This window comes from Leptosomus discolor, chromosome 8 (genome assembly GCF_034619465.1).
Source record: "Leptosomus discolor isolate bLepDis1 chromosome 8, bLepDis1.hap2, whole genome shotgun sequence".
Lineage (NCBI taxonomy): Eukaryota > Metazoa > Chordata > Aves > Leptosomiformes > Leptosomidae > Leptosomus > Leptosomus discolor.
Window position 1 is genome coordinate 2,176,058 of NC_141398.1, and position 27,447 is coordinate 2,203,504.

At 47.3% G+C, this 27,447-nt stretch overlaps 1 protein-coding gene across 2 annotated transcripts; it reads left to right on the forward strand.

The window, feature by feature from the left end:
* The first annotated feature begins 402 nt into the window (after positions 1-402).
* CNDP2 (carnosine dipeptidase 2) lies at positions 403-12,886 on the forward strand. Of its 2 annotated transcripts, XM_009959345.2 has the most exons (11): positions 403-462; positions 1,428-1,571; positions 4,051-4,213; positions 5,766-5,854; positions 6,785-6,985; positions 7,503-7,587; positions 8,158-8,318; positions 10,236-10,400; positions 10,905-11,046; positions 11,674-11,821; positions 12,269-12,886. In XM_009959345.2, the coding sequence occupies exons 1-11, from the start codon at positions 403-405 to the stop codon at positions 12,336-12,338; spliced, it is 1,428 nt and encodes a 475-aa protein (XP_009957647.1). In that variant the 3' UTR covers positions 12,339-12,886. The 2 variants fall into 2 exon arrangements, with proteins under 2 accessions (XP_009957647.1, XP_009957648.1); XM_009959346.2 differs by lacking the exons at positions 4,051-4,213; positions 5,766-5,854.
* The last annotated feature ends 14,561 nt before the right edge of the window (positions 12,887-27,447 follow it).

Below are 27,447 nucleotides of genomic sequence, written 5' to 3' on the forward strand. Positions count from 1 at the left end.
TGAACTTTAGTAATGAAATCTACTCTTTGGAGCTGCGTTTTGCCTGTAATTCTGCAGTAGAGTGAGGTATGTGACTTGTTTGAAGTGTCTCTATAGACAAGCTTGCTCAGTTCAACTTCCAGAGTTATTTGGGGGGGGGGGGGGGGGGAGGGGAAGAGGCAGAAACGGTGGTGAGATTAAACGTGCTTCTGTTTAGCCACTTGCCCGTGTGATTTCATGAGGGATTTGCCTCTAGTTCTATGTTAGCACAGCTTGGTGTGACATTAGCAGTTGAAAGGTGAGAGTCTTCTGTGGCTGCTTGATTACTGGTTGTTGCTTCTTAAACCTGTGAAGGCCAAAACCTGTGAAGGCTAAACTATTTTTCTGTTGCAGAATCTTCAGCCATACCATTCTGGTCAGAAGATGTCTGCTCTTGAAACCCTCTTTAAATACATTGATGAACATCAGGACCTCTACGTTCAGGTAAGTTTTCTTTGAGTTTTGTCCTGCAGCACGGGCAGCTATCAGATATTGTAGGTTAGGTGGTCTACTTCAAGCTCATTGTTATCCCTATATAATATGCCCAGTAACGGAGTAATGCCAAGTAACTGGGGAAAGGGGAGCAGGCAGTGGGTGTGAGTGACTGGAGTTGAGCCAGAAAACTTTTTCTTCAGTTTAGGCATAGTTCTGTTCAAAGACCTGAATCCCTTGGTAGATTGATTAGGAAATGCTCTGTTACTGTATAGTGCAAGCAGTGACTTATTTAGGGGTACGAGAGGTTTGCTGCTGGTTCCTGAATGCCAAATTTGGTTTATATGTCTCTCCACTTTCAAGATGGGAAAGGAAGGATATAAACAAGGCTGGAGTAAAGCTTTCTCACATGAAGCTGTTCATGTTGGGGTACAGAGGGAGAGGTTACCTTCTGTACTTTGCTGTTTAACCTGCTGTTTAATTGCATCTTGTATTGCAATCCCTTTCACCTGTGAAGGAACTGGTAGTATGGCACTGTAAGCACTCAGGCAAGAGCTATGCCAAGTGTGCAGCTTGACTTCTGCTGGGTGCTCTCACTGATCTCACTTGTGTGTGTGGGAAAGCTAAGGTGGCCTTTCTGAGAAGCCTGAAGGACAGTAGCTGGTGCTGGATACTTAAAGAACAGCCACCAGAAAGGAACAATATGCCCAAGCTGTCATACTCTGAAGCTTACCTTGTGTGTCTGCAGACTTTGTGCTACACTGCAGGGGCAGCTGTAGGAGGGTGAGGTTTTTGGAGAGCTTTTGGATGTTATATGAGTGGTTAGAGTCCTGCTTTGAGCAGAGGACAGCTGATTCCCCTCAAGTTTAAGCTTGACTAAACCAGTGTTGGTCGAGTTGCAAGGTGTTGGATTTGTGTAGTGCCTCCCATGCCATAATTCCCATGCTGTAGAACCTTTAGCTGGTCTGTCTTTGTAGCGGCTGGCGCAGTGGGTGGCCATCCAGAGCGTGTCAGCATGGCCGGAGAAGAGGGCTGAGATCAGACACATGATGGAGGTCGCCGCAAAGGATATCGAGCGACTGGGAGGCACCACCCAACTTATGGATATTGGGAAACAAAAGGTATGTGAGCATCTCCATGTCAGCTTAGTAGACAAAGTCCCCTTGGAAGACAAGGTGTTTAGCACTAGGAGGTGCTGGCTGCTTGTGATCCCAGTAAGAAAGGCACTGGGACTTCGTAAAGTGTCATTTAAAATGCGGTTTATTAGAGCTACTGCTATAAAGAGGATGGTATAGATTGTGGTATGGCCCTTTGGATATAGGGAGCTTCGAGCTGTGCAGCATCTAGCGGGCATCACGCTGCTCTGATCCTGTTCATGGGAATGTGATCCCATTCCACTTCTTCAGGCTGTTCGGTTCCACTGCCAAACCAAAGGGATATTCACATGAGAACTTCTTGCTGCACTCCTAGATAAAGGCAAGGACATGCAGCTGGTGTGAGCACCAGTACCCGGTGGGAGCTGCCTGGGAGCTACAATCAACAGGCTGAGGTTTTCCTGCAGCCCAAGGGCACGCACAGCACCGGTGGGAGGGGAAAGCTGTGTGCAGCACAGCACAGCCTCGGGCATGCTCGAGCTAATTGTGTGGATCACCAATTCCTTGATGGCTGATGGTCTTCTGGTGAGGGCCACCATGTGGGGGTCTTATGGCTAGTGTCCTGGAAAGGCAGTAGCCTGCCGGGGTGTTGGGTAATGCCCCTCCTGCCACACAGCCTGAGCATCCTGTTAAAACCCTTGTTTATGGTAAACCTGGGGATCCAGGTCGGCTAAGCATGTTGCATTACACTTTGGACTGTATTAAATGTATTTTAAAGACTTTTCTCACTGGACATGAACAGAGCATCTGCAAACAAAAACATCTTCACGTTTTTAACAGCAGGCTGGTGTTGGACCTTAGACCCACAGACTGTAAAGATACTGACTGAAGCTTCAATAAGTCCACCACAGGACTTCTGGGCTCCTCCAGAAGCGTTACATTTGTCACAGGATTGCACTGCTCCCTAACCAGATACAGAAGCATCCTTAATAGGATGGGTCCCCTCCTTATTTTTAGCTCTCTGGACCTCTTTTCACTTGGGAAATGTATGTGCTTTTGAGAATGATCATCTTATCCTTGGGAGCCCTCTGCTTGATAGGCTCCTCCTGTGAAGTGCACTTTGTCACTACATGTCACAGACCTGTAACAAAATTGTTAGACTGGTGTTTGGGTAGTGGCATTGGAAATCCTGCTGTACTGGAGTGTCTGCTAGCTTCAGAAAATTGTCGTTGGTGCTGATGACTGCTGGGTGAAATCTGTGTGTGTCGGGACCCTGTGAGCAGTTCTGGATTTTGGTGACTGCAATACACTTGTTTGTAGCCCTACAGGTCCCAGCAGGGAAGCAACTGACTTCAAGTGCTCTCTTGGGAGGGAATCCGTGGGGTAATTCTAGCTCTGCCACTACCTACAGCCTAAAATCCCATCAAAAGTGTTTCAATTCAGAGACAAACTTGTTCTTTTTGTCAGTGTAACTTTTGGGGGGCAAGAACTGATTTTACAGAGTTTTACAAGCAACACTTGCATTTAGAAAACTCTTGCAGCTGGATTAAAGTTAACTTTAGTTTTATATTGTGTGTAGACAAAAGTAGTCAGTGCAGTATGTACGTTGTGGCTGTATCAATGAAGGACAATGTAAAGAAACCGGTTAACTTGTCTGATCTAGCTTGGTTTACTGCTGCAGAGCAGCTTCTGTTGTGTCCTGATTACTGTCAGTGTAAGTTCTTGCAATAATAGTTTAATCACGTAGAACTTCAGCTGGCCAAGGAGCATGTAACCTATTGATTTAAAAAAAAAATAATGGAGCCCACATGAGCAAAAAAATCAAAGCTGATCTTGATCTGCTGAGCAGTGTCTTAGCAGTATGTGCACTGGGAGGGAAATACATGCTGAGAACTGCATGGGGTAATTGCTCATGGTGTGTTCCAAAGGACGAAGCCGAGTTCAGCTTCTGTACTTGAGCCAAGTCCAGCTCCTGAACTCTCGAACTAAGCTGATCAGCAGTGCCCTGCCCTTCGCAGCGTAGGCCGGTGTAGAGAAATACCACCGTTACGCTGACCTTTGGGGGTAGGCACGTGTTATCCTCGCTGATAGCACTGCCAGGAGGCTTTTGTCTCGAGAGCTGAGCTGTGGACGGGATGGAAGCGCGGTGACAAGCGGTGCAGACTGCCCCGCTGAATGGAGTTGGTCACTTGGGCTTAGGTCAGCGTTGGATGTGGCAGCCGGGCACGCAGACGGCTTGCTCTGCTAAAATCCGAGGGAGGGCTGTTAGTTTAAAGCTAACAGTTCTGAGTGGCTTGGAACGCTTTGGCTATCACTGGGACTTGTCGGGAAGCTTACTGGTGTGGTGCCCTTGTGCCCTCGTTGGCACACTGCTTCTGGCAGCCGGTTTAAGTAGCTTAGTTTCGTTTAGCTGCGCGGGCCCCTAATAGCGTGACCTCTGCAGTGTAAAAGGGTGATGAAATGTGCCACCGACGCTTGAATAAACCTTCTTGCCTCCTATTTCTAGCTGCCTGATGGGTCAGAGATCCCCCTGCCACCAATTGTGCTGGGAACCCTTGGCTCAGATCCACAGAAAAAGACGGTGTGTGTATATGGTCACCTGGATGTTCAGCCAGCAGCGCTGGAGGACGGCTGGGATAGCGAGCCCTTCACGCTGGTGGAAAGAGACGGTAAGAGCAGCGGACTGGTGAGCACTTCCTTAACAAGTGTGGTATTTCTCAACTGGTCTGAAGTTGTATCCTTGACTGAAAGAGGGAAGGAAAGCAAGAACAGACATGGGTGTTGGTTTAATACTGTTGAGAGAAAATATGCAGGAGGGGAAATGGTAAACAACTTGAGCTGCAAATCTCAGCTCCTCTCAGGGCTTGTTTCCTTTTCTGATAGTCGAGGCTGTACTTGCATGTTATCTTCCTCGTAGCTACAGCAAAGTCTGAGCTGCTGCCTTCCGTGGTAACAATTGGTGGCCAGAAAGCTCCTGAGAAGTAGTTTCTTGTGCGCTTTCCAACTTGCAGCCCGTAAGGTCATGTCAGACGGCAAGGGTTCTGAACCTCTGCGGGGGTTTCGAACCACTCGGCACAGCAGCTTTAGGCCTGGTACTGCAGCCTCCCTGGGTTGCCTGGTGTTTGCACCCTGTGTGATGATGTGAACCCCAGGAGCTGTGTTCTACAGAGCGAGGGCCCAGGCAGGTGTCCCTCTCCCATAAACAGGGATGCAGAAATCCTGCGGTAGCTCCTGTTGGAACAACACACCGCCAGTAGCCAAGAGGAGACTAAAACTTTCTCTTCTGTTTAAAGCTGGTGCTACCAACGGGCTGTTCCTTGTTTCATTGCCTCAGTGTTGAGTGTCAAAGGTCATTTGGATAGAAGGAAATGAACTGTTCTTGATGTGTGAGTGTTAAATCATTGCCAAGAAAAGGAGTATCTGGGGTAACTGGTATTTCTGCTTGGGCGCTTGACTGTAGGAGCAGAGTCTGTTACCGAGTTGGATTATCTCCTCTCACCTGATAGCAAGAGCTAGACTTGCCTGGGGCTGTGGCCTGTCTCTGTGCAGCCTGGCAGCGGAGAGGCACAATTCCCAAAGGCTCCTTGCCTCACAAGCTGTCCGGCCTGTTCCGCTGCTGCAGCTACACCCCTTGCTTAGGGGTTGTAGCTACAGCTCTGAGTTGCAGCAGTATCTGCCTCTACTGTGATCCCGTGTGCTGCTTTCCCTGGAGCCTGTCAAACTTGTCTTTGGCTAAAGTCCTCTCTGGGGAGATTCACTTTTATCTGTAGAATCCAGAGAAGTGATTAGACAGTAGCTACTGAGGTCTTACTCTTCAAAGAGTTATTGAATGGAAGCTAATACCGGATAGTTTCTGTTGAAAGGAGGTGGCTTGTTTCTGTACCCTTATGCTGTGTTTGTGGGTCATGTATTACTGTGAAGGATGTGGGAATGCATAGTCCAAGGCAGTCACATCTTTTCCAGGCTTATGTTCAACTCTTGGCCTGGGGCCAGCTGGGGGAGGACGTGGGAGAACCGTGGCGGTCCTGTGCCTGTCCCACTTGCATGGGTGTAGGAAGCAGGATGTAAACCTGCTGCTTCAGAAGAATCAGAAATGAAAGTTAATATAAGCAGGGCTGAAAAAGCTTATCCAAAAAGGTGTTTTCTCCTGCAGGCAAGAGACAGCTGAAGCTTCATCCTAATGTTTGTCCATGCTGGTTAATTTGTGTCTTGGTTCTCCAGGAAAGCTGTATGGGCGAGGATCAACAGATGACAAAGGTCCAGTGCTTGCCTGGCTGAATGCCTTGGAGGCTTATCAACAAACTAACCAGGTATGTGCCCAAAACGTGTCCTGCTGTTTTACATACAGCTGAGTCTAGCAATAAATGTTATCCAAGCCACAAACCCTGGTGAGGCAAGCCTGCTTATTCAGCTGTTTGGAGGAGTGATGCAATAGTCCCGTGAATTCCCCGATGTCCCAGTAAGGTTGAGTTGACTTGCTGGCAAGTTTGTCTTCTAGATGCTTGGATTGCATTTCAAACATTTTTTTTGTTTAATGAAATGTGTAGGAAGGAAAATACATATGTGAGCATCTGGAGCCGGAGGGATAAATCAAATGTGATCACTTTCATGTAAGGATGTCAAATTAGCTTGGCCTTTAGCAAGGCTTAATGTCTCACTGCCACTGAGCTCGAAGAAGGGACTAGCTTAGTAAGACTAAACTGGGAGCTTTGCTGTTTCTGTTCAAGAAAACCTGCAATGAGAAGTAGCTCAGGGTGTCTGCTTTGCCTTGCAAGACAAGTCGCTATTACTTGTGAGAAGAATTTCCAGTTCTCAAGTGCTGTCTGGGAATGGAATATGGTAGGCCGGATAGGCAGGGTAGCTCTGACTCTCCTGCTGTGGCTTGCAACTTCAGTGCTTAATACTAATTTTCCTAGCCCTGTGACTTGCCTCTTTGGCAACAGATTTCTGCTGTGTTCCCGCAGTTAAGAGGCTTGGGAGCGAGTTTTTCTAGATCTTAGTGAAAACTTTTTCTGAAGAGTTTGGATTCCATCAAATGAAGGTTACTGTAAGTGCCCTCAACATCAGGGCAGTCCAAACTTCGTCATACTTTGTGTATAATGAACACATTCCACTGTCATGAGACTAATTTACCCATGTCCTTTTTTTTGCTTTGTACATGACAGATGAAAACTACTGATCGTTGAAGGAGTCCAATGTTTTCACGTACTTAATCTGTTCTGTTTTTTTCACTTTCCAAGGAGTTTCCAGTAAATGTGAAGTTCTGCCTAGAGGGTATGGAAGAATCAGGATCTGAAGGCCTTGATGAACTGATTTTTGCTCAGCGAGACACTTTCTTCAAAGATGTGGATTATGTTTGCATTTCTGACAACTACTGGCTAGGCAAGAAGAAGCCTTGTATCACCTATGGCTTGAGGGGTATCTGCTACTACTTCATAGAGGTAAGTGCTGAAATACACTGCAAAACCAGTATTAACCTGAATTTCCTACTGGAGCAGAGTGGTGGCTCTAACTTGTTCATGCCAGTGGCTTTTCTTCAGAAGAGGTGAAACCGATCACTGAAGCAGAACGGTTTCTGATTGTCTTAAGTATCTTCCTTGTGCTGTCCTGTGATACTTGGGTGGGAGGGTTAGCTTTCAGATGTATGAAGCAAGGTAAGCCAGCACCTTCACGGAAGGATTATCTCATGGCATAGATATCTTTTGTCCAGATGCTGCCTTGAGTGCAGGAGGAGGTGTCACAACTGAAGTCCCCAAGGTTGGGACAGTAAGAACTAAGGGCTTGTACTCCCCAGAGCAACAAAAAGCTTTAATGTGCTACAACTGAGGGGTCTGGTTTCAAAAACAGATGCAGTCTCAAACTACATGCAGCAAAAAGCCAGGGTAAAAGTTTGTTCTCTGCATTTAACAAGTGTCTTCATGCTAAAATTAACCTGAATCTCAATTCAATTCAAACCAGGTGGAGTGCAGTGACAAAGACCTTCACTCGGGAGTTTATGGTGGCTCAGTACACGAGGCCATGACAGATCTCATTGCTCTGATGGGTAAGAAAAAGCAGGTTTCACTGAATGCATCTAAAATGGGAGTAAGAGCCATTAAGGCAGGAGTGAGTTTGCAGTGAGGGGGGTTCCTGTGGGCTGCCTACACTAGCAGAGCAATGGCCAGTGAAATGGTGCTTGCCAGGTGCGAAAGGCTGATGCCTTAGAAACAGAAATATGATGAAGGTCTTGCCAAGAAGTTGTCTGTCTACTTTATCTTCCCCTGAGTCTTGCTGCAAACTTGTATGTTAATTAAATCAGCTCTTTTCTGCCAACTCTTTTCTGCCAACTCTGCTTCAGGTGCCATATTGAGCTCTTTGGGAATCCTGCCTTCAAACAGCCAGCCAAACATGTAGCAGTAGAATTAAACACAGTTGCAAAGAAGTGCACGTTCTGGATAGCTGTAAATTCCCCCAGTGCCTTCCACGCTTCGTGGTGCAGGCCCTGAGAGGCAGGGGTCAGGATTTTGTTACATTCACAGAGTTTTCAGAAGGCAAAGGCTTCTGTTTGCCGTGGAGAGTGGTCCCAGCAATGCCATCTGGTTGAATCCTGATATCGGGTGCTCCTTGTTTACAGGTTCTCTTGTAGACAAGAAAGGGAAAATCCTGATCCCAGGCATTAATGAAGCAGTGGCGCCTGTTACTGATGAGGAGCTGGTGCTCTATGAGAAGATTGATTTTGACCTGCAAGAATATGGGAAGGATGTAGGAGCAGCAAAACTATTGCATGATACGAAGGTATATCGTCCTCCTCTCTGTGCCTGCGTTAGCTGTGGTAGTTCAAGCCATCTGTTAGCAGAAGACAAAAGGCTTCTGTGGATACTTGTGTAGTTAGGAAGTCATTAAGTAGGCAGAGAATTCATCTGGTGTCTTTAAAATTGCCTTGAAGATAACTTCACCTACTGTACAGCTGGCCGCATATGTAACACGAGCAGGTCCTCTGTGAAGCATTAGGGGTTTGGAAGCTTAGCCCAGAGTATCCCATGTTCAAGGAAAGCAGTCCTAGATGTCTTCAAACTTGCTCCTTAGTCTGTAAGTAGCATTTCAAGTTCATACAGAGCTTTCTTTATCTGGTACCATTCTCTTAATGGTAGATAAGAACTGCTAGCACTTGTCCAGAGGTCAGACACCACATCGGCACAAAGTGCCCGATTTTCCTGCCTCTGCGGGAAGTTCAGTGGGTTATCAGAAATAAAGTAGTTGCTCATGGAGGTGAGTTCTCATTAGGTAAGAAAACAGCTTGAGATCTAGCTGGGATGAGCTGAAGGCTGACAGACTGAACATCTTCCTAGACCTGGCAAGCAAGGACTGTCTTGTGGCCATGACCTAGGCAGCTGCCCAAGTCTTGGAACAGTCCAATAAACTCATGTCTGAACGTCTCAAATCTTCACCCTGGGAGCTCTCTGAGCGCTTTTAACAGCGTTGACTCCTGCAGGGCACAGCCATCACATGCTGATTCGAAGGCATTAAACCCTAGATGTAAATCTGTCTCCTAAAAAGCAGAAACGAGTGTTGTAAAAGACAAGTTTACCTGTGGAGGTCTGTCTTCTGTCCTCGTGCTGTCAGGAGGAGACTGCAGGCTCAGCTCAGATAGGTGTAAGTAACCATTGTGTATCCTCAACCTTGTCTTTACGTGTGCAGGTTTACATCAGCCGGGAGCACACACATGTCCTGGTTTAGCCTTGCCCATAAAGTCACGGATGAAATACAGCTTGTGTATAAGGAGGAGCTGGGAAGATGCTCGTTTTGTGTGATCCTGAGCTAAAGCTGTTCAGTCTTACCTAGACAAAATCCTCCCTTCCCTTACCACGGGAGCTCTAACCAAGCTGTGTGCATGCAAGAAGGATCTTGGGGCTAAGCAGAGGTATAAGGCTGTAATCTCCAGGGGAGAAACAATGTGCTCGAGAGATTTGAACTGTGACAGTCAAATTGGCTTTGTTCCAGGCAGGTTATACCTGGAACAAAAAAAAACCCCCGTGAAGGCCACAAATTTTCTAAGTCTCCTGACTTTCTGTGGTGACATTCAGGTCTGAGATACTGTGGCTGCCTGTAGAGGACACAAAGGTGCTGAGTTCGGTATCCAGTGCACTGAAGAGCTGTGGCCAAGGCAGCGAGGAGGGGATGCAGAGCGTACCTGCGGAAGGCAGTAGTGCCTGCTTTGATCAGCCTGGAGTTCAGGGGTGGGGTACAACCGGTGACAGAAAGAGGAGCACACCGTGTGCCTCCGTCTGCGCAGGGGTGATGCTTTTGGAAACCCTGTGATCTTCACAAGCGTGTGGCTCCGTGATGAAGGCATCTGCCTGACTCGGGGCAGCAGGGCCTACAGCTTCTGATAGACTCCCTGCACACTCGAATGGTATGTGTGTCCTTGTCAGGAGCAGGCTGGTCGTGTCCCCTAAGTTCCGTAGAACTAGGAGAAAGCCGAAGGAGAGCTACTGAATCTCTTCAGGTGCCGAAAACCCAGCTGTTGTATGAAGATGTGTGCTTAACGGGGGTACCAGCTTCGGTTTAACTGAGGGGTCTTGAATGGGGGCGGCATTTCTCTGTGGGGAAAAGCACTGTTTCTTGCAAAGTCATTATTAGACTGAAGAAACTATTGCTCCGGGGAACCGTCAAACTTCATGTAACCTTGCATCTTTCCCTTTGTTCCTGCAGAGAGATATCCTTATGCATAGGTGGAGATACCCTTCCTTGTCTCTCCATGGAATTGAAGGAGCCTTCTCGGCCTCTGGAGCCAAGACTGTGATTCCTAGGAAAGTGATTGGCAAGTTCTCAATCAGGCTTGTGCCAAACATGACTCCTGAAGAAGTCACAAAGCACGTACGTTGAGATGGATTGGTGGTACAAAACAACTCGTGTCTCTAAACCTCCGCCCTCCTCCATGCCTGGGGAAAGCATGTTTCTGGCTGAAGCAGTTTTGTTTATTGAATTTGCTGCCATCTTCCTTGTTCTGCACCTCAACTCAGAGCTGAGGGATCGCTGTATGGTCCCACACTGGACCGTTGTGGCCTGGCTAGTTGGTTGCTCCCGACTAACCCAACAGAGCTCAGGAGTAAATGCTAATTTAACTGTAGGACACTTGGATTGCCAGAAGTGCGTATTCAAAGTGTAAGGCTTTGCCACATTGGCTGTTCCATGTTCACTGGAGGAGATGCTCTGACTTCAGAGCAGAGACACAGGGGAATAATATGAAATAATTGTGCTAGGAACGGTCTTGCTGCGCAGTGGTGGTGACCTGCAAGTCCCCCAGATGCCTTTAGCCTACAGTCCTTCCCGGTGTCCTGCAAATGCTGACAGTCGGTAACGGTTCAACCTCTCTTCCAGGTCGAGGACTACATCAGCAAAAAGTTTGCAGAGCTGCAGAGCCCCAACAAGTTCAGAGTGTACTTAGGGCACGGCGGGAAACCCTGGGTGTCAGACTTCAACCATCCCCACTACATGGCCGGGAGGAGGGCCATGCAGGCAGGTCAGTGGGTTTTCCACGTGGCATTGGGGGGCGACTAAAGCTCCTGTTCCAGGAATCCTGAGGAGGGCATGTTTGTGGCGTTCTGCACTTGCTACATGGTAAGCTTGGCTCGCTGGGTGAGGAGGCACGTCACGTGCAGTCCCTGAGCTCAAGTCTGAGGTAGAGGAAGGAAAGAAGTTTGCTGTCAAGCTCACTCCTGCTGTACTGGAACAAGCTCATGGGTGTGGTGTCGCTTTTGTGGAAGGGTGAGACTGTCAGTAGCCCAGATCACTTGCTTGGCCAAAGCCCTCAAAGTCTAGCCATCCTTCTTAACGGGGTACGCGTGGGCAACGAGACCGCCTGGGGTGACTGGAGCACATCTGAGCGCCGTGTCGGGTACAGACAGGCTTCCAGATGAAGTGGGGGGTGTGTAGCTGAGCTCTGAAAGTGTCGGTACTCCAGCACGACGGCTGGGGGGCAAATCCCCAATTCTGCCCCCTCTGCAGTCTGCCTGATTTAAGCCAGAGCAAGATTTGGTCAGCACGTGGTGCAGAAGTGGTTGGTGCTTGGTTGCTTAAGCAGCAGTAAGGATTTGTGCTGGAAAAACAAACGTGAATCCAACCTCACCGGAGTATCGCTTGGTTCTAGTTTTTGGGGTTGAACCAGACCTGACGAGGGAGGGAGGAAGCATTCCTGTTACCCTGACTTTCCAAGAAGCAACAGGCAAGAATGTCATGCTGCTTCCCGTGGGAGCTGCGGATGATGGTGCCCACTCTCAAAACGAGAAGCTAAACAGGTAAGAGAACACCTACCCCTGGGCCAGGCGGAGTTGTGCTGCGGGGCTTGGCATATATTAGGACGTGTTAGGAAGAGGACCAAGAAGAACTGGGCTCTCTGCTTTTCCTGGAAAAGTCCCTGGAAGGCAAAGTGCCACTTCTCCCCAGCAGAGGGTGATGGGGTGGGTGACTAGTCTGCAGCTGGATCTTGATCTCATTACTCCTTCTGGGTTTATGCGCTGGAAAACAGGCAGGGTTTTTTTAATATACTTTGGTCTCCCAGCTTGGCTGTTCTCCCCTACCCCAAGGGTGCACTTCTCCTGCCAGAGGAGATTCCGGGGAGGCTGGGAGCAGCGCCTGTGCCTGCAGCATCCCTTGTCTGCACAGGGCTCATCTTGCAAAACTCCCAACTGCTAGAAATACAGCTCTGCTCGGGACAGTGCTGATGGAAGCGATCTTCTTTCCAGGTACAACTACATCCAGGGGGTGAAGATGCTCGGTGCCTACCTCTATGAAGTCTCCCAGCTGAAGGACTAAGTTGGACACCTTACCTCCTGGCTCACGGATCAGAAGTCTGGATTTTCTTATAAAATGTCATCAATTAGTCTTGCATGGCTTCCCTTTCCCACTGACACTCCACGGCTCTGGTGGGGGAGAGGGAAGCGTGCCGTTCCACTCGACAAAGACCACTGTATACCAAAAATACTTCTTTAAATGCTTACTCCAGATGGCACGGACTACTCTTGATCTGGCCAGCAGTCCTGAACTGTGGCTTTGTCCCCTCTGTATCCCTCAAAGTTGGGGTTTGCTGTGTTCAGCTGCTTTCCTGTAAAGCAGGGGGTGGTTTGCTCTCAGCTCTTTAAGCAGCCACACGAGTTGCAGAACTGCCAGCCGAGTTTAAGGTTCTTATTCCTGGGTATGTCCTGGAAGTAGTCAAAGTGACAGATGATGGGGCTGGATTGGAATGTGTTCAAGGGGTAGCGAGGCATCTTACCTTGCAAAGGGAGTGGTGTGGAAGAGCAGTTGGTCTCTCACAGGTTGTACCTGCCTGCAGGTTTTGATTTACAGTGGGTTAGGTGAGAACAAAATCCACCGTGGTAATGACTACTGGCCCTCTTTTTCTAAAGCTGCCTTTGTACTCCCTGAAAAGGACAATAAATAATCATGCTCTAGATTTTGGCTACTGGTCTCTAAGGATTAAATAATGACTTGGGAGGGAAAGCACCTGCAGGTCACTCGGGAGGAGGAGCTCTTCCATGAGGCAGATGAGCAGCGTGGCTACCCAGACTGTGCTTCCTGGGAATCCACACTGTTACTCCTTGGGCTCTGGCTCCATAACAGCTTGTTGACTTGAGGCAGGTGTTGCTACATCCTGCTCTCCTGAGAGAAAACAAGCTCAAAATGTTCTGGTTTGGCTCTGTAAACCAGGTCATCACACTGTAGCCCAACTGCTGATACCTCAAGGGAGTGGGTGGGATTTGTCAGTGTAAGTGGGGGGAGAGGAGCATTGCTCACTGCAGCTACTGACTGACAGCTGTCTTCTGGCAACGTTCAGCCCCAGTGCTTCTGGTAGTATGTCAAAAAGAACCAAACCCTCTTAAAACATGTGCTGATCTGAGCTGGGTTTGGCTTGCTGTTTCTGAATTACCTGGCCAGCACCAGCGGGCTAAGCTAGGTGAGTATTTCGAGTGATGACGCTTTGCTCTGAGAGCACGGTGCGCTCCCGTATCCCGACGAGCGGGCGAGCAGCCTGTGATGCCTCTTCCCTTGCGGGGCAGAAGGCGGGAACGTCTTGTCTGTCTGGTTTTCACTGGGCTTGCTCTGCAGTCTCAATGGTGGATGGCCCTTGGGGCAGGGGTGAGTCTTCTGTTCTCACCACGAAGCTTCTCTGCCTTGGTTTTGGTGCGTTTGGCACGTCGTGGAAGTCGATGGCTGGAGGGAATGCGGTGCTGTCGCACGTTGCACATGCAGCTGGGCCGCAGTAGGGGGACCGGCATGTGGTGTCAGTACCTGCTGGCCCCAAGCGTCTGCACCAGCCCTGGTGGTGGGCTGCGAGGTTCCCGCCTCTCAGCGACAGGGGAGCCACGCCACAACGGTGTGGCCTGTACATAGGGCCAGGCTGGCTTCTGAATAGTTGGGGTATTTGAAGGAATTTGAATATTCTGAATATTTGAAGGTCATGTGTATGCTGAGGTCAGTTTTACAGGGTAACTAGTCCTAGCAGTCAGTTACAGCAGCTTCCTCAGGTACTGAATTGGCACCTCAGGCTTCTCTAAATGGGGTAACTTTACCCCAAAAGACAATTCCCTGGCTGTTGGGTGAGTTCATATTGCTCATTTTTTACTTGTAATTTGGAAAGCATCAAAACTTAAATCTGGTGCCTGGGCTGAGGTAATCCTAGCTTCTCACAAGGTAAAGAAAAAGTTTATTTGGGCAGGAGAAAAGCTGATAATGTCATGAACTATGTTCACAAAGTGAGCACGCCCCTAGTTGTCCTAATTAATTTGTAACTAATTTCTTGAGAATGGGTTCCCTGGCTCAAGTTCATCGGATCCTGCACTTCCTGAAGAAGCACGGCCCGGCAGAGTCATGAGGGATGCCCCAACCAGGAGGGGTTTGTGGGAGAGGCTGGGGAGCAGGTCCTGGGCAGGCAGCAGGAAGGTTTTGGTGTGGGGTGAGTGCCAGAACCCTGTGAGAAGGGGATTAAAATGAGACTTTGGCCTGAGCAAAGCGCAGGGGCCTATTTAAGCATGCAGGAGTGAGTCACTAAAGTAACAGGTCTTTTATGAGACTTATGGGATTTCAGATTTGGTTAGATGTGCAGTTTCAATGTTGGAAACCACCAGTATCTGTTACCTTGCTACACTAGAGCTTGCTTCAGCTGTGACCGCTCTTGTCCCCGCCGAAGGTGACCACAAAAGCAGCAGTTTGGCCTGTACGAACAGGCAAAATGAGTAGTGGTGCCAGCTTATTTCTCTCTAGCCTGCTTCAGACCCGACTCCTGGAAGATGTCTATAAAACTAGTATCTGTTGCTGAGATCTGCTTTGCTGCATCTTGGAATGCTTGTGCGCGGTGTGAAGAGTTTGCTTAGCCCAAGGGGTTTGACCAACAGTGCTGCTGTGCAATACAGAAGTGTCTGATGTGACATAAAGGGTGAGCAGAACGTGGAAACCAGCATGCACCAGTGAAGCCCAGAGCCTCCCAGCACTGTCAGCTGGCTGTGCAGAGGCGGCTTGACGTTTTCCACGACTTCACAGCATCGCTCTGTACCTCTTAGGGTGCACTGAGAGGCTTGGCCAGCTCCAGGGAGTATCCAGCATGGATAACTACTGTCCCTCAGCTGATGCTCACTGAAAGGGGCCCAAGTGAAGCGACTGCCAGACCAGCCTTGGGTCAGGGGGCAGTGCAGCAGCTGAGCTGCCTTTTTACTGTGCTGAGAGACTCCTGCACCACTGTAAGCGCTGGGAACACGTGCTGCCGGCTGGTTCTGCAGCTCCTTCCTCATGGTCTGCGCCCACGGGCACCTCCGCTTCTCCAGGGTGAGGTTATACCTGGAACAGCTTCGCAGATCCAGCCTCCAGCTCCCCCGAGCAGAGGCGTGCCAGCTCCGCTCACAGGCGAGGCTGTCAAAAGGGACGTGGTTTTGAGCTTCTCCAACCTGAAAGTGTCTGCATCTCAGCCGGGCCCGTTGGGGAGCCAACACGTGCCTGCTTAGCTTGGGCTGACTCACTGCTTGGGCGGTTGCCTCAACGTACCCCGTTCTTTTTCATGCCCAGGTTTTACTTGTCTGCTGCTTTGCTGTTGGGGTAACCCAGGCAGGAGCCCAGTGTGCTGCCAGTTGACCCAAATGGCATGTGGTGGAAATCAGGGAGATTGGTTTGCAAGCTTCTATTTAACCAAACTGTGTTAAAATTTGCTAAAAGCCCTCAAATACTCAAGTGGAAGTAGTTGGGTCACCTTTGTGCTTTCTCTGTGCCCTGCACCCCCAAGATAAGCTTGCTTTTCTTGTCTTCCCTTCAAGACACAGTGGATAGAACTGCATAGCTCTGCTTTATTTGAGTTTTATTAAAGGTGGGAGATGTGTGTGCCCTCACTGAGCTGGTTTTTCCCTTGGTTAAGTAACTGAAGTCAGCAGCAGCAGCAGAGGTTTCCTGGAAACTAATTCTGGGCACCTGATTACTGGCAGAAGGAGAGGTGGCTTCAGAAACAGGCAGCTGGGAAAAAGAAAAGGGCTATCTGTGGGGCACGAAAGCAAAACACATTCTTCTGTCCTGCTTCCTCATGTGGAATAATAGCTCCACTCCCGGTAGGAAATTGGGGAATCCCTTGGCGAGTGGCTCGCTGCTGTTTGCAACTGTTTGTATTCCCAGTTCTCCCACTCCAGGACTGGAGGGAGACCTACAACACGCATTCTACAGTCACTTGTCCACAGGGTGAAACCCCTGTGGAATGGAGGACGCAGGCTTTGGGCTGGTAACGCCTCGTTGCTCACTAAATTTCTTGAGTTCTAGCGAAATTCATGATGGTGCATCTTGATGTGGCATATTCCCTTAAAGAGCAGCTGGAGTTATTACAAGCCATTATCCCTACATGAATAAGCCCTGCCTGCCTTTTAAAATGTCACTTTTCTTTATTTTTGCTGGCCTGGGAAACAATAGCATGCAGGTTAAAAACACAGCCCTGGTTTTCTGCTGTGGTGATCCATTTCTGGCTTATGGAGCACAGTGTTTCCTGATTTGAAGCTGTTTTTAACTTGCAAAACAGACTTTGGTTTAGCATAAACTAATTAAATCAAAACTTAGTTTTCCATCAGGTTACATGATAGACTGTCTTAACTTTAAGAACTTCAGCTTTGTGACCTTGAAGCCGTGTGAGGAGCGCAGATAACGCGGAGCTAATCTGGAGAAAGTGTGTGAGTTTGTTCATTCTGTCAAGCACTGGCTTAGAGACATCACCATTTTTTTTAAGCGTTATCTGAACTCATTCAATTAAAATAGAGATTCATGTGTTAAATATGCTTTTACATTGAGGAGTCAATCTGAATAAATCACCTTCCTGATAATTAATAAAGTTATGCAGGGGATTTAAGTAGCTCTTCAGAGAATTGCTTCGGCTACGCAGGGAAGCTTAGCAGTGGATCGTTTTGATCTAGTCCCTTGCCAGCTTGCTCGTACCGTTCTGCGTGATGACGTTATGACAAACCCAGAATGCTAAGACATGTCTTTCCAGTACTTTTACATATTCATCCTTCTATTAATTTTGCATATCCTTCGCAATTTTCAGATTTAAAATGCACGCCAGTGAAACCTGCCAGCTGGCGCTGGCACAGCGGTACGCAGCGTCCTCCGCTCTGGGCAGACTCATGTCCTTCTCGGCCGTGGAGATGGCCCGTGGACCTCTTACCCTTCTGCCCTTTCGACTGAAAAATGAGGTAAGAAATACAGTTGAGCAGCTGCTTTTGCCATCGCTGCCGCGCCGTGCCCTCCTTCGGAAGAGCAGCCTCCTGCGCGCAGCTGCTGCATCCCCCGAGGACGGGTGGCCTCTTCCCGAAAAGCCAAAGCTGACTCCACCAGGACAACTCCAAGAGTAACCCCGTGGTTATAACCTGCAGCAGCCAGCGCCAGGTATCACTGGGAGTGAAGTGGGTGCAGTTAGCAGGTACCCCGGACAGTCCTCGCGCAGACGCTTGTGCGTCAGCTGCCGCCTGTGCAGGCCGTGCCCTCCCGCCGTGCAGCCCGGTCCTCCCGCTCTGCACTGACCCGCTGCCTCGGGAGGGTTCGGCGCTCGTCGGCAGCGTGTATGAGTAGCACTGAGGGAAGGGCCCTCTCAAGGGCTGCTGTTACTCTCTCTCTCTATAAATAAAACCACACAGAACCGCTAAATACCTTGATGTGAATCTTTGGAGGGCTCTTTTCTTGCTCTTTCGCACAGAGTAAGTAAAAGGAATGGCAAATCTGAGCTGTTAATAAAGGCAAAATTGTAGCCAATTCCTGGATTTCAAGATAGCTGCTAAGATAGATGATGGAATTAAATTTCATGTTTCTGAGCTACTTAATGGATTTAATGTCCAGGTAGGGAATAGTGGAGTCAAGGTCAGAGACTCGAGAATAAATGCTGTCTTCTCATGGACTGTTTTAAAGTGCTAGTGGGGAGGATTCGGAGGTGTTGCCGCTTAATTTCAAGAAAACCCATTAAACTCTTCTTCAGACTTGCAGCAGCTCGGAAAGCAACGACGCAACTAAACTGACGTGTTACAGCAGAACAACAGCGGCGAAAGCCTTCTGCGAGCTAGAATGCTGTGTGGTGTTTGTCTGTTTATAAATACGCCTGCGATAAGGTGGTGGTTTGGACTATCTTGCTGTGTTAGTCATGGGTTGTCTTTCTTCCATTAGCAACTGTGTGCTGGCGTGTCATTAGGAACCTTTGAAATGCAAAAATTCTGTTTCTTTTGATGGATTTTTTTTAACGGTACACGCAGAGTACGGAATATCTGGCCTTTCTTGCCTCCCCTATTCTCAGCTGCTGCTGCTCTTTCAGCTCCCTCTCTCCTGCCGCTTTTCCCAGCCATCCACACGAGGGCAGCCAGCCCTGCAAGGGGGACCCAGGGAATTCCACAGGAATATGACCAGGCTTTCACTTTAGGATGTGATACTTACGTGTCAGCTGGACAGAGTCTCCTCTGCTTTCGGTATTAAGGCTGTAGTTGTTCTCATGCTGATGTGCAAAATGCAGGCGGTGACCTTCAATTTCAGCTTCACCCCGCAGCTGCCACTGTGATGGGTCTCAGCTTTTGGAAGCTGGCACCACAGTACAATGATGCCAAGTGGAGCGGGAGAAGGTAACTTTTTGTTTCCCAGTTCCTCTCCGTTAACTTCTTTACTACTTGAGGGAAGAGGAACCTGTAAAAATTCTGGCAGAAGAGCAGCTCTTTCCAAAATCCCCTGGAACAGGCTGCTTTTTAATTTGCAGAAATGCCTGAAGTTAAAGGCATTGGGCCAGAGAGAGACCCTCGGAAATGGTTCCAGGCAAATCTCTTTAGGTTTTTCTATTCTATGTGTCGAACACTTAGCTGGAGGGCTCCAAGTTCAAAGCTGTAAAAATACAATATAAATTCAGAATACAGTATAGGCTGCATGTCATCATTTTCAGGGTTCGGTTGTCAAATAGAATTTAATGAAAAGAAAGCGAAAGATGTATTTCTGCACAGCTTTGAATCGCGTTTGTATGTCAGAAATATCCTGGAACGCGTGTCAGCCGTACACTGAGCGGTTGCACGAGGAGGCACGGGGCTGCTCGTGGTCACTTGGAGGCAGTTTTAACTCTGAGCAGGTGGATTCAGGAGGACAAGTCGAGAAGAGCAGCCTGCATCAGCAGCTCGTTGGTTACCGGCTCTGTAACCGACTTTTGCTATAAAGAGATGTGAATAAAGGTAATGTGAACGGGGGGAGACTGGGAAGACAGGCAGGCAGACAGCAGGTTTCAGAAATAAAGCAAAGGCTTCATGAGAAAGGCATAAGTGAAGGTGTAGACACATGTTCCTGGAACATGGACAGCCAGAACTTACTAGCTTTTAAGTTTCAGTCTGCTAATGTTCCTTTGCACTGACCTGGTAATGATCTTTAACGGGATTTGGCTGGTTTATGACCTCTACATTTGTAGAGCTGCGTATAGTTTTTGGAAGCTTTACCTGGAATTGTCCCACACTCGTGCAGGGAATTTAAACAGCTTGAGACCGGATCAGAAGTCCTTATTTTTTGAATTTAATAGGAGTTTTGAGGAAGGGATTTGAGGAATGGGAGAACAAACCGTTGTCTGTAACTGCAGGTAAGGTGCTGCGTTGGTTGGTTTAAAATAAATGCACGGAAAAGTAGCAAACACACCTGAGGGGTTTTCCCCCACGGATAAATAGGAACCCCGGATTTACTGAGTATGAAATGAATAGAAAGCTGTGCTGTATTACACTGCCTGCTCTGTGAAGGCGTTCCTAGAGGAGGTGACAGGTAATCGAGTCATCCACATAAAACATGAATATTTAAGATGATACATTCCACTTACTTAACGTGTTGTGGCCCCACATCCCTCGCTGTGCGGATGTGACGCAGATTTACCGGGACGCAGCCGTCGGCACCCTTGAAGCTGTGCTCAGGAGCGGCCGGTGAGCGTTATCGGTCCCAAACACAAAGCAAGTTCAGCCTCTCCGGCCTCACTGGAGGGAGCTGAAGGGCTGCAGTAATAAATGCTCCTCTCGCTCCTGCCAATAACTTGATTTATACAGAAGTTTTACTGCCTTAATCCCCGCCACCAGCAGCCCGTAAGGATGTAGAAGAAAGATTCTGAGAATGAGTTGACTTAGCACTCACATTAAAAAGGGGGCTGGAATAGGAAAACGTTGTTTTTTCAACAGCAGAGTCTGCAGTACAACAGTCTTTTCATCCTCTTCTGTTCAGAGCCATCCATCCAGCAGCAAGGCCAGAAGTGCGTGGCATGGACCACTCCTCTTTGGAACACAACAAGGGTTTAAGCAGGAGGAAATAGATTAATTACAGGAAAATAAGAGCAAACGGTGCCTGCCCACGTTTGTTTTCGAACGGGAACGGCATTAACCTGCTGGCACGCTGTTTATTAGTCTTTTTCTAGCGCTGAATAGGTGATAAAATGACAAAAAGCGGTCTACGAGCCTGAGAGCCTGCTTCAAGTTTGGCTCTAATCAACAGCAGAGGATGTGGTGACTTCAGACTGTGAAATGTTGAGGAACTTGTTTGCTTTATAACAAGAGCAAGACAGTAAATTTCAATTTCACAGACTTTGTCAGATTATAATGCAAAAAAATACGGATTGTAACTAATCTGTGCCACATATAATTTTATCTGGGTTGATAGAAATTAATGTGTCATCCTGAGTCCTTTAAACCCGCAAAGTTTTATTCTACAACTCAGACGTAACAAATAGCAAAATGGTATAAAAGCCTCTTTCTTGTAGACTTGGGAGAATCGGTTATTTCGGGTAAGGTATGTTGGTAGATGATGCACAAACTCCTAAGCTTGGTCTGTCACCCATTTTTTTTCACAGATTTACCAATATTCAGAGAGTTTTCAAGACTGGCAGGAACAAAGTGACTTATAGCTTGCTATTAGCAGAGGAACACACCAAATACGGAAAAGCCCGCTCTGTAAACCCCTTATTTCAGTCCTCAGTGGCACACGTCACCTGGATAACATCCATTTAGCTTTCCGTTTAAAGATCAAAAATTCTCTGTACGTTTTTGCAGTTTGAGAGCTTGATCCCCCTAAATCTGTTAGCCCATTTAAGGCCCAGTTACTAGTCACAGGAACGAATGAAATTCCAGATAAGATGCCCCCATGCTGAGATAATTCAAAAGGAATCAGTCACGCTACTTCAGGCTGACGTTTGGGGTTTTTCTTGAAATGTGGCTCTTTGAAAATTGACTATTTATGAGAAAAAAAGCACTTTTTTCCCCCCTCCTTTGCTTGCAGTATTCACCCAAAGCCTCAGCTGTGTGAGTTGCATTATCTTTCTAATATCTCACAGAGCATTTTCTCTCCTCCCAGCCAAGAAAGAGCAAGTCCAGGTAGACAAAAGACGTATTTACGCACGACTGGGAAGTCTGCACAGCAGTGGAGGATCTGACACCTGGGTATTCAGCTGAAGTCACTCACAAGGCACTAAAGGGATGGTTTGGACTCCTTGAGTCCATCATGTTCCAGAGTTAGATTCTTCTAGACGAGTTCTTCGTGTCATTATGGCTTTGGAAATGGAGGTATGTGCTGCCTCTAGCAATCCTTTTAATTTAATAAAGTAACTTTTCCTTTACCCCAGTAGTGAACGATCAGACAGGTGAAAGCAGACTTACTGCGAGTGGGGAAACGAAGGCTGGCGCAAATATATTTGTACTCCACTAAATGTGCCCGGGGAACTGGGTCCATTTCATCATGCTGTTACCTTCGGTCCCCGCTTTCCTGTGCGAAATGACCTGCGCAAGGTGGGGTGTGCGCTGCTGGGGGAGGGTTTTGGTGTGGGAATCGGTGGGCATCAACATGAGAACGAGCAAACTCTCCTAATCTCTGCAGCCTTAATGAGGGAAGGCGCCGTGGGAAAGTAAGGAGACATCCGAGTATGGGTTTTGGTTCCTTTTGTAATTGAAGGTGTTGACCTGTGGTGGAAGAAATACAAAGGACCTGCTAAGCAAAATGTTTGTTTGTATTCTGATAAAGAGGCACAGCAAGGCACGGGTGTTGTGGGGTTTCCATGTAAACAGAAGTGAACAACAATGCTACCTCTCGATTTTCATTATGGGAAGTTTCTATGTAATTGAACGTTAATGAATACCTTAGGCCTGGGCCTTTACAGGGCTATGCCAGCAGCATTGGCAATACAGATTTTTCTCTTCTATTTGATCATTTATTCCATTTGAGACTTATTTTTCCAAAATAATCATTAGTCTCACCTACTAATGTCCACTTATTAGAATTCTTGATATTCAAATCCAGATGGGAAAAGTAAGGGGACTTCCAAGCAGTATCCCAAAACTCTAAATCCGGTGATTTCTGCAACGCTGCTGCAGCACAGGGAGCAGAAGTAGAAATCCTTGCAGAGGAGTGAGGTTTCATGAATTGTGTGAAGGGGCCTCTCTGTTCCACACTTCCACTTCCAGGAGACAGTGACAAGTTCCATGAAGGCCGGACGGTGAGGAAGGACAGCAAGCTGCCGTAACAACCACTGATTACGCCGTTACACTATCACTCCTGTTTCCCTCAATATGCCTTCAAGGAATGAAAACCAGCCAGCTTGAGGGAGAGGTAGTTGCTGGCAGAGTGACAGGTAGCGTGGAAAACCATCATATCACTTCTCTGGCGGTGAAATATTGCTCCGAACAGCGTATTTCTTACGTATTTGCTCACTCAAACTTAATATTGTAGTCACTTGAGCTACCTGTTTAATTAAGGTAAGGACTAAGGCGTGCTAATTCTGCTGAACTGCCAATGGCATTGTTACTCTCGTTTGAACCCCCGCTTTGTAACCACCTGAGGCTGATGTCGTAGTACGAACACAAAGCAGGAGACCACCTCTGCCCTGGGCAGCTGACAGTGTGAAAGGACAAGGGAAGCAAAGACATTGATGCTTTTTTTTTTTTTTCCCCTTCTGTTTTTAGTTCTGCTCTTATTTTCCTGTAATTAAACTATTTCCTCCTGCTTAAACCCTTGTTGTGTTCCAAAGAGGAGTGGTCCATGCCAGCACTCAGCCAGACAATTCAAGCTGGGTCTTTAATTTCTTGCAGTTAATAAGCTATCGTCAAAGAGTGGTTTTATTAAGGAGATAAAGCTGCCCGCATTTAAAAACGCTTCGAAACAATGTTGGTAACATTTATGATACTCCACAAACGGAATAATGACCATTAAAAAAAAAATAATCTCTTATGCTGTGGACTCTAAACCTTGTTCCAAGCCATAGGTTATAAAATAAGGAGCAATGAAATAATAAGCTACAAAGTAATCATTGCTCTTTTTTTTTTTTTCTCACAACAGTATAGTTTCTCAGTAGAATAGTGATAAACAAGCAAACAGTTGAACAACTAAATTTAGTAGACCTCCTCCTAATCTCATTTGTACTATTGTAATACAGGAGCAACCCCAGTGTGAAACATTTAAAGTTACGATAAAGGCAGGATTCATGTAAAAATAGAATGATTTGAAATAAATGCAAATAAACATTTAATTTCCCCCTCAACTTTTGCATTTCATTTGCAAATGAGTTTTTGAATATTAACCAAACGAAGAACAAATACTTAAAAGAAGAAAAAGTCTCTGAGACAGGACCTTGCCCTCCCTTTGGAGACTGATGCTTGTTGCTGAATCCGATCATGCGAAGAGCCGTCCTTTCAAAGTGGACAGAGGACCAGAAGGAGGGAAACTTGTGCCCAAACACGAGCACCTAAAATTTACTACGAGTTCGGAGCCCTGCTGGTACGGAAGAACCGGCGGTGGGAAGATGGTGAGGCTATCCACACCTCAGCGAGGCCCACGTGCCTAGAGGGGCTGTGAAATGCCACCCCAGCACGTCGGAACACGGTAAATATTCTTCACGGACGCTCTAATTTGCCGCTTGGGGCTGGCTGAGTGCAAAGGGCGTTATGAACCAGGTGAGTAGCTCGGCCTTACCTATGCACGTAGCTCGGTACTTCGCTGTGCCTCCCACAGCTCTTTGCTGATAGCCTTTTTGCAATGATAAGAGCAAAAGACAGCACCCCTGTCTTTCCAAGAAGGATCTTTTTATACCAGTGCTTGTCTGATTGCAAGCAGTCAAGCTGAGAAAACTTTCTTAGGTAAATAGTGATTTACTTCTCCTCAGCGGAGTGAAATACTACTTCCTGGGAGAAATTCTTCTCCTTAACAGAAATGTGTTCTTTTCTTTTCCAAGTTTTCAAATCACAGCAACAAACAAAAGCCGTCTCTTCTCTCAAAGTCCTCCGAAACACTCTTGTCGGGCCGCAACGCTGATCAGCAATGCTGGAGTGCTTTCTGATGCTGGGATTCCTCCTAAGATCTGGGACTTCCAAGGAGAAAAGGAGGAGGAAAAGGAGATGGGAAAATTTCTCATGGCTTGATGTGGGTAGTGATTTGGATATCCTGCTTGGATTTTTACATGATAGAGAAAGCAGACTTAAACATCTAAACTCAAAGTTAATCTTTAACTTAAAAGTAACCCTTCATAACCGCAGGAACCTATCAGTGGTCAGGGATAACATGTCCCTGTTCTGCAGGTGGAAGAGGAGATCTTTCCACTTCAAGCTCTCATCACCAGCCGCAAACCCAGAGCACGAGGAGGTAAGGATTTTATTTTAATACCACCCGTATTACGGCAAAGCAGAACTGATCAACGGGGTCTCACGCTTTTCTCTCAGGGGTCAGCAAGGGCAGGGCAGCAGCCCCGGGCGCTGCGGTGTCATCTGCCAGCAAGTGCCAGGTCTTACCGACGCCTTCCACCAGACGTTGTCCTTGCTGTTACACAAGTAAGTGGCTTTGATGCCATTTCTTTCACCACCTTCAAATGCAGCCGGGCTCCGTGAGGTCACCTTCATCCCCCTGCAGGTATCTGGATCTCTGCAGCTCCCAGTTGTTACAACGACAGCACGTGGTCAGGGCTGTGCTCCAGAACTGCGACGTGAAGGCTCGCCCCCCTCTTCCTCCTCCTCCTTCTCCTCCAAAGGTCTCACCTAGTCAGCTGGAGAGGCGGCTGAGGCTTGATTGCCTGCTTCCACCAAAGGTAAGTCACTTATCACCAAATGTTGTGAAAGGAAGTTAAATAATAACCTTATTATCTCGGTTATCTTCCTTGATGGCGGTTGCTTAGAGAGGGAATGTTCCTTCCAGTGGAGCCCACTGTTGGTTTGGTAAACCACACCTTTATCCCCTCCTTTCACATCAAATCTTCTTTATGTTAGTTGCAAAGTAGGCAACTTCTGACTCTGGTTTTCTCTGGGTTAGTTGTAAAACATCCCATTTGCATTGGCACCACCCCCCCCCCCTCAAACGCTGCAGGGCCGGGAGGAAAGCACGCCTCAGGAACCACGAGGAGGGCAGCAAAGCACGTTCAGGAGCTGCTTCTCAAGTGTTTGTCAGTTTAGTTGATAACTTTATCAGAGAGTCATCCTGGTTAAAGAATCAACTTGGCTTTCTTGTTAAATCGCCGCCGAGGAACGCTAGGTTTTCTTTTAACAGTATTTAACGAGATGGGAGGAAGTGAGACACAAAATGTTCTTACTAAGAAGGAAGAGAAACTGCAGGACTGCCATGGTTATTTCTAAAAATAGTCATACTACATTTTTCTATAGTGCAGCAACTGCTCTTTGAAGTGAGATAAAATACACTTGAAATGGAACACTGAAGTCTTTGTTTGGTATTCCCCCCCCTCAGGCTTCATCATCCTTTCAAATCATCTTTCACTCCCTTGTAACCCTGAGCTGTTTTAGCCTGGCCTGAAATCTTTCTCCTGCTTTATTAAACCAACTCCCTCTTCTACACAAGCTTTCCCAGTTGCACTCCAAATGCTTTCGAGCAGCACGGGCCGGGCATTAGCAGGGCATTGACATGAAGTTCCGTCTGCTGCTCCCCTCCCTCCCTCAAGTACAGCCAACATAGCTGCCACCTCATTTCTTGTTTGAATCACTAGTATTTGGTGCCCTCTGCTAATCTGCAGGACTGCATAAGTATCTCCTTACGTTCATTTTCCCCACTCTGCCGCTCTTCATGCTTATTTTGGTTTATGAAAGCAACGATTTTTGTGCTGTTCTCCAAGCTTTTCTCAAAGCCTGTCTCTGTTCTGAAAATATCACTGAATTATTTCAAATATTCCTAGGATGTTTTACTTGTTTGAATGTTTTTTATGGTTTTTCCTTCACAGCATTTTAGTTTCCTAGTTTAATTTTCTTAAACAGTTTAACAAAAACATGACTTGAAGGCATACGTCTCGTCTGCATTTCTGCGTCATTTCAATGCAATATAGATAAAAAGAGGAAGATACCATCCCCACACCACACGTCCCCTGTATAAGCAGCCTTTTTTTGTGAGTCTGACCTGCATGTAATATTAAAAGATAGGTGTTTCTTCAAGTCGCTATAAGGTGCCAACTACATATATATATACATCCATTCTTTTTAGAGCAAAAATGCCTAGAATTCGGCAAAATTGAATATTTGAACAGAAAGAGGGAAAATCATATATGATGGAGACACTGATACTTACCCATTGCATGAGCCTGGTTACTCAGCAGCCGTGTTCTGGCCTGTGTCATGATCCTCCCTGCTCAAGTGTGGCATACCCAAAAGGTATTTCTTGTAAGTCACTGAACCGGAGAAGCCTGTCTGGTTTTCCGTGGTAAGGTTAAACGAGGGCACGTTCAGTGGCCTCTGGTGCAAATATTTTTCCAAATCGAGGTTTGGAAATGGTGAGGTAGAAAGAATGAAAGACGTGGGGAACGGGCATCTAGCAGGCTGTGTGGTAAATGAAGGTAACAGCCCTCAAGTCTCTCTAGATGAACATCTGATCAAAATCCTCACACGCTGGGATCTCTTGTCCCATCTGCTGGCAATGCACGTGGCAAGAGTAGGATTTATCCCACTTTGGGGTGAATTGCCACACGGAACGATGCCTGTTCCTATCGCCCTTTCCTGGAGGGGCCTTGCACTGTTCTGCACCCATCGGGGGTCCCGTCCTCTCCCTCCCGCAGGAACCAGGCTGCAGAACTCCTGTTGTTAAGCCTGAGCTGCTGAAGCTCTATCCAAAGATGACTGTTAACCTAAAAGCTACCACACCCCCAAACCTCATTCTCCGACACATCTATGTTGATAAATCCCAGAAGCTGCTTTGTCTCTTCTGAAATGTCCTGAATATTTTGTCATGCTTGCTTCAAAAATCCCTGCAATAATTCCTCTTGGTTTAGGCCAAATTGCTGCTGCTGTGACTGGTGATGTGAATGTTTGAAGGGAATGGTTGATTAGAGCCATCTCTTGGAGGTAGGGTTTACCTTTTTATGGAGGAAGAATGTGAGAAGAAAGTGGTACTTTGATCATCACTTAAGGGTGTTTCTTTTTTTTTCCCAGCAAGTATTAGCACTGAAATAATATTCCAA

Coding starts and splice junctions, on each gene's coding strand:
- CNDP2 (XM_009959345.2), top strand. CDS start 403: ATGTCTGCTCTTGAAACCCTCTTTAAATACATTGATGAACATCAGGAC. Junction 6,986..7,502: donor TCTGCTACTACTTCATAGAG/GTAAGTGCTGAA, acceptor AATTCAAACCAG/GTGGAGTGCAGTGACAAAGA. Junction 11,822..12,268: donor CAAAACGAGAAGCTAAACAG/GTAAGAGAACAC, acceptor TCTTCTTTCCAG/GTACAACTACATCCAGGGGG.